General features: G+C 51.7%; 1 protein-coding gene across 1 annotated transcript; it reads left to right on the forward strand.

Moving 5' to 3' along the window:
• Positions 1-155: 155 nt before the first annotated feature.
• Positions 156-14,429, forward strand: PIGT (phosphatidylinositol glycan anchor biosynthesis class T). Its single transcript, XM_078869126.1, has 13 exons — positions 156-430; positions 1,372-1,549; positions 2,440-2,567; positions 3,360-3,460; positions 4,192-4,278; positions 6,129-6,216; positions 6,894-6,991; positions 7,965-8,124; positions 9,165-9,264; positions 9,718-9,818; positions 10,969-11,131; positions 11,453-11,548; positions 12,937-14,429. Exons 1-13 carry the CDS (start codon positions 175-177, stop codon positions 13,187-13,189), a joined length of 1,809 nt encoding a protein of 602 aa, XP_078725252.1. The 5' UTR covers positions 156-174; the 3' UTR covers positions 13,190-14,429.
• The last annotated feature ends 3,514 nt before the right edge of the window (positions 14,430-17,943 follow it).

Below are 17,943 nucleotides of genomic sequence, written 5' to 3' on the forward strand. Positions count from 1 at the left end.
GAAGAGTCGCGCATCTCCGAATCGTGGAATCCCGCGCGCCGATTGGCCAGCGACCTCTCAGCAACGTCATCGCGTCACTTCCGCGTCGCCGGCGACCTATCAGCGACGTCGTCGCGTCACTTCCGCCGACCTATCCGCAACGTCATCGCGTCACTTCCGCGTCGCCGTCCCGTCATGGCGCCTGTGTGTTGCCGCTCGTACCGGGCAGCCGCTTCTCGCTCGGGCTCCCTTCGCTGCCCGAGCACGCAGCGGCTGCCCTTGTTGCTGCTGCTGCTGCCCGTGCTGCTGCTGTTGCTGCTGCCCGCGAGTCACGCTCTGGGCGCTGGCGAGGACACGACGCGGGAGCAGTTGCTGCTGAAGCCGCTGAGTCCGGGTTTCGTGTCCGCCTTGTTCCACGTGGAGACGAGGGCACCGCGGGGCAGCGCGAGAGGTGAGGGGGGCAGCGCAGGGCAGTGCGGGATGTGAGGGACGGTTGGGGGAGGTGAGGGGCAGCTGTGGAGGTGAGGGGGCAGCGCGGGGCAGTGCGGGGATGTGAGGGACGGTTGAGGGAGGTGAGGGGCAGTTTGGGAGGTGAGGGGCAGCGCGGGGTAGTTGGGGAGGTGAGGGGCAGCATAGGGACGTTGGGGGATGTGAGGGGCAGTTGTGGGGGTGAGGGGCAGCACGGGGCAATGAGGACCAGCACGGGGCAATGAGGAGCAGCACGGGGAAGTTGAGGTGAGGGGCAGTTGTAGAGGTGAGGGGCAGTTGTGGAGGCGAGGGGCAGCACGGGACATTGGGGAGGTGAGGGGCAGTTGGGCAACTGAGGGGCAGCACGGGACAATAATGGAAATCACGGAGCAGTCGGGAAGGGCAACTGAATGAGGTGAGCAGCAGCACGGGCTCGGCTAAGCATCGCAGAAGGGCAGCAGTAAAGAGAGGGCAGCATGGGGTTGAGGGCGTACACGCAGGAGATGGAGCGATGAGATCAGCTGGGTGGATTGTGGCATCGCAGAATTGTGAGATTTGGTGACGGCTTGGGGGGGGGGGGCTACATCCAGCAGTTGACTGACCATGACCGACGGAGATGATACGGAATGACCTGTGTGTGAGTGGTAGCGCAGCTACGAGCCCGGCGACCTGAGTTCGATTCCCGCTCACGATGATCAGAACTGGTCCTGAGCCTACCCTAGGTTGACTGCGTCTCAAATGAGTACCTGGTGTGTAAACATGACCACTGGGGAGACAAAGGCGGCCGGGCGTGGTGTTGGACACCCACCCCCCTCGTGTGCCTTGCCGGCCTTCATAGGTGCTCGCGAACAGCACTTGCCCAACTGTCTGTTAAGGCTGTAACGTGGGGGTGGGATCTTTGTTGTGTGTTGTGTGCGCGCACAGAGCAGCACTATCGGCTGTTCCCCCGCCCGCTGGGCTCCGTGCTGTCCCGCTACTGGGTTCGGGAGCTGCACCTCTCGCTCACCGTGGGGGCCTGGAGAGGGGATTCCTGGGGGACCTCTCCGGCTCCCGCCCCGCATGGCGCCCAGCTCTGGGTCTGGTTCCAGAACGACGTTCCAGAGTACGTTCACCCACCGCCAACACCCGCTGAGCCGTATAGTTCTCTCGTGTTTTTTTTTTTAGCGGCGACCTGGCCACAAATGACAGCGTACGGAAATGTACGGCAGCCAAGTACTCTAAATGTGTGTCGCTAAATTTGGAGGGAAAAACTGGAGCACCGGGAGCGAAATCCACGCGATAACGGAGAGAGAGACACACAAACTCCAAATATACAGCAGGCGTCCGGGTCAGGATCGAACCCACGACTGCCTGTACACCAGGCGAGGTAGTTGACATCTCGCCACCGCGGCGCCCCTGTTCCAGAGTCGGGTCGCTCACCACCACCACCACCCGTTCTAGAGTCAGGCACTACTACATCCTGGCCTTAGAATCATACACAAACGGAGACATCATAATATTAAATATCTATTGATGACTAGTTGTATCTCGAATATTGCGTGTAAAAATTTACAATATTCGTCACCATCAACAGCCACGGTCAGTCCACTGTTGGATGAAGGCCTCCCCCGCAAGCTGTCGCCATCTCTCAAGATTTAGCGGTGTAACAATCTATCCAATACCCGCACACGAGTTCATTTCTCTTGTCTCCCCCCCCCCCACACCTCCGATTAGCACAGTTGGCTACGTACGGCGCGAAAGAAAGTTCAACACAACACGCACAATCACATTTCATCGCGGTTAACGCCGACCTCCATCTCTCATCCCTGCCATCGACGCGTCCTGCCCATTGCCCGCTTGCTCTCTGCGCTGTCGGGCACGAGGACATCAGCCCGTACACACGCTGGGCTGATTGTAACGTCGCCGGATCTCGAGATGACGGTGACCACACTTGGTGGGTGGGGTCCTAATCCAGCAGTGGATTGATCACGTCCGTTGCTATGCGTGTCACAGCGTTGACGCCGCCTGGCAGGATCTCGTCAACGTCCTCTCGGGGATGTTCTGCGCCTCTTTAAACTTCATCGACGCCTCCAACACCGCCTCTCCGGAGGTCTCCTTCCGGCCTTCCGGACCTGCGAACAGTAAGCCGCACCCGCACGGAGACAAAGATCCCCCGTGTAGCCTCCACAGACGGTTGGGGCAAGTGGTGTCAGCAGGCTTCTATTAAATTTGGCGCGGAGCACGAGGGGGTGGTTTGGCCAGCACCGCGCCCGGCCGTCTGTGTCTTCGCGGTGTTGATGTTTATCAACTGCACCAGATACTAATTTAGGCACAGGACCGGTTCAAATAATTGCCGCTGGTGGGAGCTGTGACCCGGACTCGCACTCGGGTTACGGTGGTGGCTCCATTGCACGTGGCTGCCTGTCATCCAGCACTGTCGAGGCAGCAGCGAGGGTTGGTGGATCACCGACGTGGGCGTCGAGGAGAAGCAGTAACCCCGACTCCCCCAGAAAGCGGGACAGCAAATGTGGACTCTGCTTGTTCCAACCGTACGGGAGAGAGTCTTGAGAGAGTCATGCCCCCTCGCACGCGTGGGTTTTCTCCGCGTGCCTCCGTTTCCTCCGACTTGTAAACGCTCATTAATTGGCCGACGACACCTTAGATATATCGAGGACCGCAGAGCTCGGGCGATTGTTGGTGCCGGCCCGTCGCGTGGCTGCCTTCCCGCTCGTCTGCGGTTCCTCCTCGCGCCTCCGAGTCGTCTTGTCTCTACGAGGGCGCGCGAATGCATTGCGGTGGCGCGTTGCGAGCCGACATTGACGAGGGTGGCCATTGGGGGTCGCGTGTCGCCCGTGCCACCGCTCTGAGATTTGGCGGAAGGAAGTGACGGCGAGGGCGCGGCGACGCTAACCGGAACGCGTGGTCCCCTGCAGTCACGCAGCGGAGGCTGTTGAGGTACGCGGCCCTTCCCAGGGAGGTCGTGTGCACGGAGAACCTCACACCATGGAAGAAGCTACTCCCCTGTGGATCTAAGGTATCCACCCCCCCATCCACTCTCATTACATGTCACCCCCTCCCTCACTGACGCCCCGAGTGATACGACCCAACTCATGATGGTGCAGGCCATCTCTCTTGCGTTTTCATGATGGTTCTCTGAGGGGTTAATGCAGTAGGAATTTTATTTTTATGTAAAGTTGTGTTATTTGGGCTATTACCTGATAGAAAACCGGTAAAATTGATGAAAGGCTTACCCGAAACTTGTGGATAAAAAAAACGGTCATTAATTTTTTTTGGCAAAGGCGATGATATCACCCTTTCCCCACAATGCCATTCATCTTGACGTCATCTCAATTGGTGCTCCAAAGTTAGTGTTATTGTTACCAATTATATGTAATTACATGCTTTCCAACAAGCATGTAATTACATGCTTATTGGAAAGCGTGAAAAGAATGCATGCATATGCATGATTTTTCTTCTTTGCTGTTCAGTGTTTGTAGCTTTCCCAATAGGGAGATTTACCTTTTCAGCTCCGCTTCTCATTTATCTGCGGTATCTTATCCTCGCTTGAGAGTAAAACGTGGAAATTGAGGCGAGGCTATTTCCCCTACCCCCCAACTACTGTCGTGATCATCCGATTAGTCGAGTAATTGGAACCGACGATCAGTCGAGCCACCGATTACTTAAGTAATCGGATCGCAGCCCCCAGCTCTACCTGAGTTGTCACTTTGACCCGAACTCTCTGTTGCGTCGTCGTCGTTGTTTCAGGCCGGGCTGGCTATGCTGCTCAACGGAGGGAAGCTCTACAACTCCAACTTCCACTCGCTGGCCGTGCACGTGCAGCCCACGCCCACCGTGAGTGGTTCCCACGTTCCCTGCAAACAACGCTGGCGACACGGCCGAGCGCTCGCGCGTTTGCGGTTCGAGCCCCCCGCGCTCGTCCCGGTTAATAACTAACTGCGACCACAGGGAGAACGTGCAAATTCAGGGATCGAACCCACGACCTCCTGTATACCAGGCGAGGGTAGTTAACATCTCTCCACCGCGGCTGCCAGTAATGGTGCGGCGTGCTTATTAACCATCAATACTTCCCGCCGTCCCATGACGTTATTCGGAAAACAAGTCGTCCGTTGTGTTGCCGGCATCACGGTCCAATTTTTAGGCAGCATTTTAAAAACTCCCCGCAAATTATTAAATTGTGGGAACTCGCACAGCAATCATCGCCCGCTACTGTGAAGCCCCACTGCAGACTACGTCTGTGAAACATCGCGCCGCTAGACGGCCGTACATTATAAGAATGGCGTGAATCCCTAATGTAGGAATGGGTTGAATGGATCTGAACTGAATCGCATCAGGACATCGCACGGCACGCGTCAGCAATGGCTCCCTGTCTACTACCGTTGCCTGTTCAAATTCCTCACCCTGGTCTATAAATTCTTTCGTGGTCTTGCCCCACCATATCTTGCCCTCTATGTCGCCTTCGCGCCCTCTACGTTCTCAATCTTTGCTATCTCTCTCTGTTCCTCCTCCTCCTTGCGCTCAATCCACGCTGTCGCTTTCTGTCTTCTCGCCCCCCTTCACTGGAACTAATTTCCCCTCCACATTAAGCAGGTCACCTTTGGTCATAGTTTCTGCTCCCCACTCAAAACTCACTCATTGTTCCCGAGCTCACCCCACGACCCCTTAATCCCTCCTCATATCCGCCACCGCTATTTTCCCTCTTCATGTTTTCATTATATGGCTCTCACTCATTCCCCATTCATTCAATCCATTCATCGTCATTTACCGTAATCAATTTCGCTGTCACAGATTTTACGCATCACAGGTTTGCCCCCATTGCTTCCTCTCATCTATTTCATTCACCTCATCTCTCCACCATTACATTTATATGTGCTATTGATAATTCTGTGCTATATAAACTCCTTTTAGATGAGATAAAATTAATAGTATCCCACAGTGCAACTGCAGTCACTCTTCTCAAACAATGGACCACATCATAACATTTTTCGATTTAAAGCTTTCGTGACTGCAGGGATTCATCTTCTTGGTTCTTTCGGTAAAGTCACGTAGAAGGAAAATAATAAAGTAATAAAAATAAAACATAATAAAATAATTCTCACGACGTTTCGGCCACAACGCAAGCAGCCGTCTTCAGGTGGAGAACAGGTCTGTCGAGGAATTATTTTATTATGTTTTATTTTTATTATTTTATTATTTTCCTTCTACGTGACTTTACCGAAAGAACCAAGAAGACGCATCATAACACCCGAGAACCTGGCTTCGAATCCACGTTGAGCAGCCTGTGATTAAACCGTCTTCTCAAGTGTAGTGAGGTCAGTGTCAGCACGGTCACCAATGACTGCACCAACAAAACTCATTACTTTGTATTTAATTCTGCACTTAATTTGGCTAAATTACAGCTCTGAGAATTGCAAGTATCGGTTATCGACCATCTTGTGATGAATATTATTTGTGGGAAAGTGCTGCCCCTAACTCTGTGAACCAAAGGTCACTTGAAGAGATCTCGGAGTTAGCTCTGTGATGTCCGCTGCCGTGGGATGTTCTCTGACACGGAGGGTCACGCTGCTCTGTGCGGGATGCGAATTGTCTCGTACATAGGACCGATAGCACGATTTGGGTGTAAAGCCGATGTTCAAGAATATATTTGTCAATTCAAATCGCGTAACTGTGTGTTGTGGTTTCAGGATCCGCATTGTAACGGGGAGTGCTGGGAGCTCACTCAGTCCCTCCTGGTCGTCTTCGACGTCTTTCCTGCCAAAAACAGGAAGCCAGGTCATACAACGCTCGCGTGCCTCTACACTCGCCGTGCTGTCGGCCTACACAACACTGCGGGTGTATTCACCACAAAGTATACGCGCCGTCCGATTCGCAGCAGACGTTGAAGATGATGCCGTGACGTCAGTCGCGAGAGTAGGCCGTCGTGCCGAGAATCTGTGAGGCTTTCCGGAGTAAACAATCGTAGATCGTAGTAACAGTCGTAGTAATGCACAATCACCGTACTATTAGCGTAAAATCTACAATCTTCGTGCAATTCATGTGCGTGCGAGGTGCATTATACGGTTTGCAATGTAAGATAATTACATATTCATTGTACAGTTCGTGCACGAATAAGCATTGTACAATTCGTGTCCACTACAAAACTGCGGATATTTGTAGAAGTTTGTGTGTGCGTGTTTGTGCCGAGCTTAGCCCGCTGCGTGACAAACCCGGCGACGATTCTCTGAATCGGTCTTGACCGTCACCTAGGTCGAATTAACCTCAAATGAGTACCTGGTGTGGTGTGTAAAACATCGCCACTGGGGAGACAAAGGTGGCCTCGTGTGGTGCTGGCCACCCACCCACTCGTGTGCTGTGCCGGCCGATATGCGCTCGCTAACAGCACTTGCCTCAACAGTCTGTTAAAGCTATTCGGGGGATCATTGTTTATTAATGTGTGTGTGCGCATGCAGATTGGTCGCTGTCCTCCCTGTTTGGACGGGGTCTCACCGAGCCTTGTCCCCTCGCCTCCAACAGCACCTTGGTCCTGGATCTAAGCCGACTCTCCACGGTGGGGCAAAATGTGGGCTTCTCCCACAGTGCGGTCACATCATAATACTTTGCTGAACCACAATGCCCTGCTGACCTCGTCAAATGAGCATAGACCATCGCGCAAACTCCGGTGGATCGCGCGAATGACTGCGGCCACACCCTCGCTATGCACTTTTAAATTACCGAGATTGAAGACTGATTTCTTTACAACTGCTTCTTCTATTTTTTGTTTGTTATCCTTCCCCCGCACCTCCTATTAGCACGGTTGGCTACGTACGGTGCGAAAGAAGCTGAACATAAATACCTGTCAACCCCTTATCAGTGCCTCGCTTATTGCAGACCATTCCGACCTTATTGGTCATCCAGTGCCCTTATAAATCTCTACGTTCATCCTACAAAGTACCGTCACATGGGAGAAACACAAATAAACATACTAAAATTGCTCGTATTGAAACGGCTGGCCGCCGTATGGACCTGAAAACTCAGTTTCCCTGTCCAACAATATGGGGTAAACCGTATGAGTTGACATGGTATGAATATATATCAGGGGGAGGTGCGCCCCCCCCTCCCCCCCTGACGCCTAAACCAGTTAACCAGAATGATAACATCTGACACCGTGACGTCACAGCGCAGGGGTGGGGCCCCCCAAAGCGCGGGGCCCCCTGGGGCGGTCGCCCCGATTCGCTGTCACCCCTAGGGACGGCTCTGACAGCACCGGCCTGCAAACGGGCGATAAGTCTGCCAGTAGGCGGGGGGGTGGTGGGGGGGGGGCGGTGTTCATGAATGGCTTTCCCCAGTGAAACAAGTCCACGGCGTATGGTTCGTGCGTCCCAGGAACGTGCCCCGCCTAGTCGGGTTTTCTCAGAAGCTAAGCAGGGTGGTGCTGGGCATGAGACCTGGATAGTGCTTGGATGGGCAACCGCCATGCAAAGACGTTTGCCACGTGAGCTTTTCTTCTCCCCCCCCGCCTCTCCTCCTTCTCACTTCACCAGGCCGAGGGGAAGTTCCAGGTGTCCCCTTTGCCCCCCGGGGTGAAGGCCGAGGACCCCCGTGGCGCCAGGGTCCTCGTGTACGACCTCAAGGACCCCGCCACCTTCGCGACCAGCTCGCGCGTTAATGTGGCGCTCAAGTGGAGCGCGCCGCCCACGTGGGGTACGCGGCCGCTGCGCGACGGGTGCCGCGGTTGGACGTGCGCGGTGACGACGACGACGATGACGACGACGACGACGACGACGATGATGACGACGACGACGATGATGACGATGACGACGACGATGACGACGATGACGACGACGATGATGACGACGACGACGACGATGATGATGCACTCACAATGTGACAGTGCACCTGGCCTGGTACAGGCGTCCCGGAGTGGAGAAATACACAGACGGAAACCGGGAGGCGGGGTACATGGGAGCGAGCAATTACACGACAACAACAGCCGTTACACAGCGCACGTGCCAGGCTATGTGCACTTGGAGGCCACATAAAGTGTCGAAGGCTCGCGTGCAGGAGGTCATGGACAAGAACCAGTTGCCATGAGTTGACTGAGATGACGAGCAGATGCATCACCAATTATACACCCACTGACTTGCATGCTCAACTTACACACCTTACACATCCACTCACCCAATCACTCACCCACTACTCACCTACACATCCATCGACCCACCCACCCACCTACTCACGGAACCGCTCACTCTCTCACTCACCGACCCATTCTCCTACCCAGCCACTCTTGACAGCAACCTAATATGCTAATGCTCCTTTGGCTAAAACAACAAACCAATCCTGACTACGCTAACACTAACCTGGCCTTACCTTGCTCGTACGCATGTGTGTACGTGTGCATGCTCTGTGTGTGTATGTGTGTATGTTCGTGTGTGGGGAGCGGTAATGGAGTGGTTAGCCCTCTGCGCTACGAACCCAGCAAATCCCAAGTTCGATTGCCGCTCATGGCCAACACCACCAACGATTATATGAACCGGTCCTGGGTCTCTCTTAGGTCGACTCAAATGAGTACTTGGTATTGCTGTGTAAACATCGCTGCTAGGGAGACAAAGGTGGCCGGGCGTGGTGTTAGCCACCCACCCCCTCGTGTGCCGTGCCGGCCTTTGTAGGTGCTCGCTAACAGCACTTGCCCCAACAGTCTGTTAAGTCTATACGGGGGACCTTTGTCTTTGTGCGTGAAGGGGGGGGCGAGGGGCAGGTGGTGCATGTGGAGCGATTTCTCACCGGGTACGGGCTGCAGACGGGCGGCATCGCCACGCTCGTACACAACACTCACAGCAGGTACGTACACACAAACCACACGCGCTCATTCACAACACACACGGGAGGGGTACACACATTCATTCACAACACGCACGGGAGGTACACACACTTGATCACAACACACACGGGAGGTACACACACGCACTCGTTCACAATACATACGGGAGATGTACACACACTTGATCACAACGCACACGGGAGGTACACACACACACTCGTTCACAACACACACGGGAGATGTACACACACTCTTTCACAACACACACGGGAGATGTACACACTCTTGATCACAACACACACGGGAGATGTACACACAGTTGATCACAATACACACGGGAGATGTACACACACTTGATCACAACACACACGGGAGCTATGAACATCCATATTGGTTAAAGGCTCGGTGTCCCACCACCCCTGCTGTAAGGGAGGCTCCACGCGGGATGTCTGTGTTGTGGTGCGTGTGCTCAGCCAGGGCGTGACGGCTCTACTCATGCTCACCGTGCCCTGGTACCTGAGGCTCTACGTACACACCTTGAGCGTCAGCACGCGCGGCAGAGACGTCGTGCCCAGTGAGTGAGCGAGTGTGGGTGAGCGAATGAGCGAGCGAGCAATAGGGTGAGTGAAATGAATAAGCTAGAAAGTGAGCAGGTGAGCAAGCGAGCGAGTGGGAAAGCGAACGAGTGAATGAATGAGCTAAAAAGTGAGCGAGTCAGCTAGTGAGTGGCCGAGCGAGGGAGCGAGTGTGGGTGAGCGAATGAGTGAGCGAGCGATAGGGTGAGTGAAATGAATAAGCTAGAAAGTGAGCAGGTGAGCAAGCGAGCGAGTGGGCAAGCAAACGAGTGAATAAATAAGCTAAAAAGTGAGCGGGTCAGCTGGTGAGTGGCCGAGCGAGGGAGCGAGTGTGGGTGAGCGAATGAGCGAGTGAGCGATAGGGGAGTGAAATTAATAAGCTAGAAAGTGAGCAGATGAACAAGCGAGCGAGCGAGTGGGAAAGCGAACGAGTGAATGAATGAGCTAAAAAGTGAGCGGGTCAGCTAGTGAGTGGCCGAGCAAGGGAGCGAGTGGGTGAGTCACAGAGAGAGTTGGCTAGCGAGCGTTAGAGCAAATGAGACATGTCTGTATGCATTGGGGAGTAGCGGTTAACTCGCTGCGCTTCGAACCCAGCGACCCGAGTTTGAATTCCCGCTCATGGCCAACAATTATCTGAACCGGTCCTGGGCTACCCACCCATCCCTCTTCAACAACCATAGCATAGACAGTTGCAAACGTCGCTACTCTGGAGACAAAGGCGGCCGGGCGTCGTGCTCGTCACCCACCCCCCCCTCTTGTGCCGTGCTGACCTTCATAGGTGCTAATTCTAGATTTGAAGCTTTTGTGACTGCAAGGATTCATATTCTTAGGTTTTTTTCGGTAAAGTCACGTAGGTAAAACATTTTTTAATTAATAAAAGTAAAATAAAACAAGTACTTGAAACAGCAATCGCGCTGTGACTCTTCCACCTGAAGACGGCAGCTTGTGTTGCCTCCGAAACGTCGTGATTTTTTATTTTATTTTTATTTAACTTTTATTAATTTTAATTACATTTTTTTTACCTACGTGACTTTACTGAAAAAACCTAAGAATACGTATAAGTGCTGCTTGCTTAACAGCACTTGCCCCAACAGTCTGTTAAAAGCTACGCGGGGGGGGAATCTTTGTTTTTGTGCGTGCGTGCTCCAGGCTACGTTGGCTACGTTCCGGCCCAGGGTCGCCGTCCCCACCTCCTGGAGCTGCTGCTGCAGCTTCCGCCGCGCTCAACGACGCGCGTGACGCTGAGCTTCGAGCGTGCGCTGCTCACATGGACTGACTACCCCCCTGACCCCAACCACGGCTTCTACATTGCGTGAGTGTGGGGTCAGCAACCTGGCCCTAGCCCAGAGTCTAACCCGGTCTCCTCAACTCCCGAGTCTAAACCCTAACCTACATCGCCACTGGGGAGACAAAGGCGGTCGGGCGCGGTGCTTTCCACCCAACCCCCCTCGTGTGCCGTGTCGACCTTCATAGGTGCTCGCTAACAGCACTTGCCCCAACAGTCTCTGAAAGGCTACACGGGGGATCTTTGTCTTTGTATACATGTGTGAGTGTATGTATATGCGCAGGTCCGCAAACTCTAATTGACCCAACAGTCCATTAAAAGCTATTTGGGGGGTCTTGGTCTGTGCAGGTCTGCTGTGGTCACAGCGATGATGCCTATTGATGTCGGAGAGCAGAGCCCCGTGTCTTTGATCGAAGGAACTGGTGGACTGGAACACTCCTACAGGTAAACTCGAGGCGAGGTTGGGGATGATCGCATTGGTCTGGTGTTTGTGGGCGTGGTGGTATCGGGGGGGGGGGGGGGGGCGGGGGGGGGGTGTAGGGGGATGTGTGAAGTGGTTGACTTGACCGTAGGAATACGAGCCATTGTGTCGGTATGCTCTAACCTCTGATTAGCACGGGTGGCTACGCACGGTGCGAAAGAAGTTCAGCATACCTATTGAAGACGCAACCCAAAACGAGAACGTTTGTTGGAAGTTAATAATAATATTATTATACAGCCCTTTGTCATTACATTTCCGGAAGAAGGCCTCCCCAACATCACACGTCAGTCACATTGGTCAGTGGCCGTCAATCAAACTCTGGTCGTTGGATTTGCAACGCAGTTCGCCGACCGCACCGGTTTTTGTTTAGTTTGTTGTCCACCTCCAATTAGTACAGTTGGCTACGTGCGGTGCGAACGAAGTTCAACATACATACACATTTGCTTGTACTTGTGCGCACATGCATGCTTGCCTAGTCATAGATATCTGCATGCTTGGGTGTGTGTGTTTGTGTGCTCGGGTACGTGTACATGTGTGTGCGTGTGATTGTACCCATGGGTACATGCCTACGTGCGTGTATGTGCGTACTAGTTTGTATGTGTGCGTGCGTATACGTACATACAGAAATACGAATCCTGCTCACGGCTAACACCAGTGATGATAATCTGAACCAGTCCTGGGCTTTTCCGAGATGTGTAAACATCGCAACTGGGGAGACAAAGGCGGCCAAGGCGTGGTGCTGATCACCCACCCCATCGTGTGCTGTGCCGGCTTGAATAGGTGCTACTCACTGACAGCACTTGCCCCAACAGTCTGTGAAGGCAATACGTATGTATAGCCTTTGAAGCTAGTTGTAATTACTGGCGAAAACGTCGTACTCCGATTGTAAATTTTGTGGCTTGGCTCTCCAACACACCGGTTAGTGCTGTACTAGTGTCGAATTGCCATGTTTTGTTTACGTGACAACCCTTACTAGTTGGCCGTGTCGGGTGGTGGCGGGTTTAACGACGCATTTATATTTCCGTGATATAACCCCAAAAAACCTGTATTATGGATGACATTGGTCGCGAAAGCCTACGTGTTAAACTATACGTATGTATCTTCTTGGTTCTTTCGTTAAGTTTCTACGTGACTTTACCGAAAGAACCAAGAAGATGAATCCCTGCAGTCACGAAAGCTTTAAATCGAAATTATACGTATGTATGTTGAACTTCTTTCACCATAGTCAACCGTGCAAATCGGAGGTGCGGGGAAAATTGGGGGTTCTTTGTCTTTATTTTGTTCATGCGTACTTACGCGTGGTGGCTTATCCGTACGTACGTCGTGTGTCGTCGGTGCCACCCGCTCGCAGGCCTCTGTCGCTGGAGCGGGGTGTGTCGCGGGTCTACACTCCCCCGCTGCTCATCTCCCTGCCCACGCCCGACTTCAGCATGCCCTACAACGTCATTTGCCTCACCTGCACCGTGCTCGCCGTCGGCTTCGGCTCGCTGCACAACCTGCTGACGCGACGCTTCACTGTCGCGCAGCCGGCTCCCGCCTCCCGGCTTGTCACGCGCCTCGCCAACGTCCTGCGCCAGATGCGTGGGGTGCCGCCGCTGCAGTGAAACTCCGGCGGCGCCGGCGCAAGCGAGGGGTTCGCGACCCGGCCACAGATGACAGCTCGATGAAGTGGCTTATCGTGTGGGAATTTATATAGCGGCCAAATTACTCTGAAACTTGCCGTCGATTCTAAGTGTGGAGGGAAACACCGGAGGATCCGGAGGAAAATCCGCGCGACCACGGGGAAAGAGAGACATGCAAACTCCAAATATACAGCAGACATCGGGGCCGGAATCGAACCCACGACCTCCTGTATACCAGGCGAGGGAGATAACATCTCACCGCCGCAGCGCCCCCAGTTAACTTGCATTCTGCGTGTGCGTGCGTTGTTTCGCCTTACGCGTTGCTAGGACCTGCTTCTTCAGGAATTGACTGTTGTGCGTGCCGGGAGCGTCTCCTCGTCATTGCTACGGCCGAGGTCATAATTGCGTCTTTTGCAGGCTTTCCGCACACGTGAATGGAATTCATATTTCAACTCTATTCGGCTGCGACCGCGCATGCCGTTCCCGAATAGAGTTGAAGTTTGAGCGAGATTGTTAGGTTCCTGAAGATGCTGCCTGCATGTGGAGCGAAATGTCAGACATCGTCCCAAGTGACACGTGGTACGACCCGAAGAACTGACCGATGGCCTTGGCTGTGGCAAAGCGATCCGTATCGGACACATTGCGGCATGGTACCAATAACAAAATTGGAGATGGGATGAAAAAGAAAATCTTTATAAAAAAAATTGTACATGTGTGTCACGTGTTGAAGTTATTTATGTTTTTTTACTTTACAAAACCGAATGTAGTCGTGTCACTGTACCATCACCTCGATTATCCGTGGGTGGATGATGCGGGTTGCAGATTAACCGCGCTTGCGGATAAAAATTGTGTAAACCTCTTTAAACATCCTTTGTTAATAACAAACGCGTCGGCAGGTAAACTATGAAGAAGCATTCAAAAGAGTCGACACATTCTACGTCCGTACCTCCACTCGACGTATGCCTGTTTCTATCGTCCGGTTTACATGTTTTGTAGGTTGTTGATGCCCGGATTGATGGCGTTGGAGGAATTGCAGATTATAAGTAATCTGCCAGGACCCACAACGATCGCACTTCCTCGTGGCTGAAGACCGCAGGAGCTGTAAGCAGTAATGAGTTGAGCACCAATACTGAATTGGAATCAGAATTTTGATACTGGTAGGAACCACCTGGTTCCACCAGCCCACAGGGGATTATTGTGTCCGTCCATCGTGCATGGAAAATGGGAGGGGTGGGTCTGGGTGGGGAGGGAGGGGAGGGCTGGGTGGGGAGGGGCTGGGTGGGGAGGGTGGGGCTGGATGGGGGGTGGGAGGTGTGGGGCTGGGCGGGGAGGGGCTGGTCACCCCGTGGTGCCCTTATAAAATGCAACGTTTAACCTCACGCCGGCTTGTGCCCACCCTCACAGTCGGGCATATTTGCGGAATACACCACGCCGCCGTTGACTCTGGCCATTGACCGAGCAACCCAACGTTCCTACCAGCTCCCTCCGCAGGAATGTGTTTTATCTTGGAGCATATCCAATGAGCTATGAAGCTCTTTATCAAAGATGTCCAGCAGGGGCGGCTCATGAAGTTACAACAAACAAGACGAAAACACGATAGGCTTGCAAAGTGTGGGAAAAGTAAGCAAATCACTAAAAAGTCCTAAGCTTGGGCAAGGCAGCAAAAACTGCATCAAAATCAGTCCCAGACCACCGAGACAACATGCGGGTCCCTCGATAAAATTGCGCATTAAAATTGTGCGTTAAAAACGATCGATACTGCACGGGAATCCTGGCCATGCACAGGCCTGATGGACATGAAATGATTCTTTACATGTTTTGCTCTTAATTAAATGTATTACACGCTCCATTAACCTGAGATAACCGAGAGATATTGTCGAGTTTGAATTGTTGCATGTGAAATCATTTTACTCAGTCCATGAATGAATTTCAATAATGTGTGCATGTGGGTTTATGGTGAAGGTGTGTGTGTGTTAGGATGAATAATTATTTGTGACTTTACCGAAAGAATCAAAGAGTAATTCCTGCAGTCACGAAAGCTTCGAATCTAGTTTAGGATGAACAATGTTTGCAACAATATTGAGCACTGAATTGAAATAAAATTTTAAGAGTGGTGCACGTCATTGTGACTTTGTAAGAATGGGATGCACTGAGAAAAGCGACATCTACATTGCAAAAGGATGATTAATTTCTGCACACATTAGTTTAGTACAGCATACCTGTCAACCACTTATCAGTGCCCTACCTTATACTGGTAGGAACGAAGTGAACCAGCCTACAATAGATTATATCGTCCGTCCGTCCGATGTCCGATTAGGTGTAGCAACATCGCCCCCTACTGCAAACACTTGGCAGGACCCTACAAAAACCTTTAAGACTCGGTGAGGCTTTCCTGGCTAAACAAGTGTAACATTCCCTTATAATTCCCTGAGATAGTTTTTGATTAAAACATTTAAATTAAAAATTAACTCACAGCGGCCTAAAGCCTACAGCTAGGCCTAAAGCCTAGAACTAGGCCTCAAACTCTCCCTTCGTATCGTACCCCCGCCATTTCATTGTATTATAGCCATTCATTTGTTCGTTCCTACCAGCCCACCCCGCAGGGACCTGTTTACAGACATTCAGACCTTATTGGTCACCCACCGTGCCCCTTATAAATCTCAACGTTCATCCTGCAAAGTCCCATCACGAGGGAGAAACACGAACAAATAGACAGAAAAACACTTTTTTGTGTTGCCTGTTTTGAAACGGCTGTACGCCGTATCGACCTGAAATCTCAATTTCCCCGTACAAGAATACGGGTAAACCGTATGTGTTGATAGGTATGCTACATATTGGTTCTTTCGGTAAAGTCACGTAGATATAAAACATGTTTTATATTAAACATATATACATTACTGAAAGAACCAAAGAGCATGAATCCTTGCAGTCACGAAAGCTTCAAATCTAGAAAGAATGCTACATATTCTTTGGGTCTTTCGGTAAATTCACGTAGATAGGTTCAAAGAATATGAATTCCTGCAGTCACGAAAGCTTGAAGTCAAGGTATGCAACAGCCATTGTATTAGTTTAACCAAGGCAGAACTCGGATAACAGGTTGAGCTCATTCGCAAGGGTCACTACATTGAGAAATAAAATTAGGCCAAAATATATTTTTAAAACCTGTTTTTTTATTTTACCACGTAAGGCACACAGCTCCATAGCTCGTTTTCAGAAACGGCCTAGCCCCAAATAGTCTGACTTTTTGTGATGCCGTGTGATGAGGGGGGTCAAAAATCGTCCAAAATCGCGTGACGTCATTTAGGGACGACCCCAAAGCCATTTTTCACAGATGTCCAATAGCGGCGGGTCAGAACGTTAGAACAACAAACAACACAAAAACACGACAGGAGTGCAAAGTATAGGAAAGATAAGCAAATCACTGAAATAAAAACATACAAATAAAACTAAACTATTTTTTTTTTACCAGGTAAGGCCCGCTGAGCTTATTAGCTTCTATTTTAAGAAGCGACCTGGCACACAAATGATAGCTCAACGAAGTGGCTCATCATGTGGAAATATGTATCAGCAATATAACATGTGAAAAAGAGCTTTATAGCTAATCGGATTCCTCTAGTTTCAATAAATATTCTGACTTTGATGCTGACCCCGTTCTACACCAACCACAACAACCCAGCTCTACACCGAACCGGCAACGCAACTTAGACTCGGAATTAATACAGGTAGGAACAACAGGTTCCACACTGCCCACTAGGGATTATTTGTCTGTCGTGCATATTTGTCTGTCAAGTTCAAGTTCATTTATTAGGTGTAGCCCTGTGAGCCATTCGGCTCTTGAATCGGGTGCAACCGCAACAAACAAAAAACTAAAACATGAACAAAAAACATCTTAAAGTGAATATGTGACTAAGTGCAAACAGAAAATCCAAGAAAAGACAGCAAAATATTGCAGAAAAAAGCACCGTACACCAACGCTGTGTGCAAAAATCCCAGTGGGATGCAAGTCAAACAACAACAACCATAAGACAACTTAGATTAAGGCCATCAGTCTAACTCTGTACTACAACAAACAAACATGGCTAAACCAATACACTTTTCGAAATCACCAAAAAAAGCCATGAAAGCAATCAAAAAGCAATCATAGGAACTGTGACGGAATTTTCACAATAAATGGCATAAACAACATGTACTACCAAAACCCTGCAGCCATAGCTGGCTGCATGAGCCACTCCACAACAGCAGCTGTCCAACCAAGTTCCTACCCGCACACTCCGAAGGAACGTGTTTCTACACCGACCCCACTCTGCAACGCCTGGAACTGCACCGAGATCCCCGCTGCACCAACTCCATCCCTACACCGACCCCGCTCTGCACCGAGCCCGAACTACACCCACACACGCATAGACCGCTCTACACCCCCACCGCTCGACACCATTCTACACCTACACCGCTCTACACCTACCCCGACCTACACCGCTCTACACCTACCCCGACCTACACCACTCTGCACCCCACCACTCTACACCTACCCCGACCTACACCGACTCCGCTCTGCACCCCCACCGCTCTTACACCTACACCGCTCTACACCTACCCCGACCTACACCACTCTACACCTACCCCGACCTACACCACTCTGCATCCACACCGCTCTACACCGACTCCACTCTACACCAACTCCACTACTCTGACCTACACCCCCCGACCCCCACCGCTCTGCACCCCCCCCGACCCCC

Source organism: Lampetra fluviatilis, chromosome 27 (assembly GCF_964198595.1).
Source record: "Lampetra fluviatilis chromosome 27, kcLamFluv1.1, whole genome shotgun sequence".
Lineage (NCBI taxonomy): Eukaryota > Metazoa > Chordata > Hyperoartia > Petromyzontiformes > Petromyzontidae > Lampetra > Lampetra fluviatilis.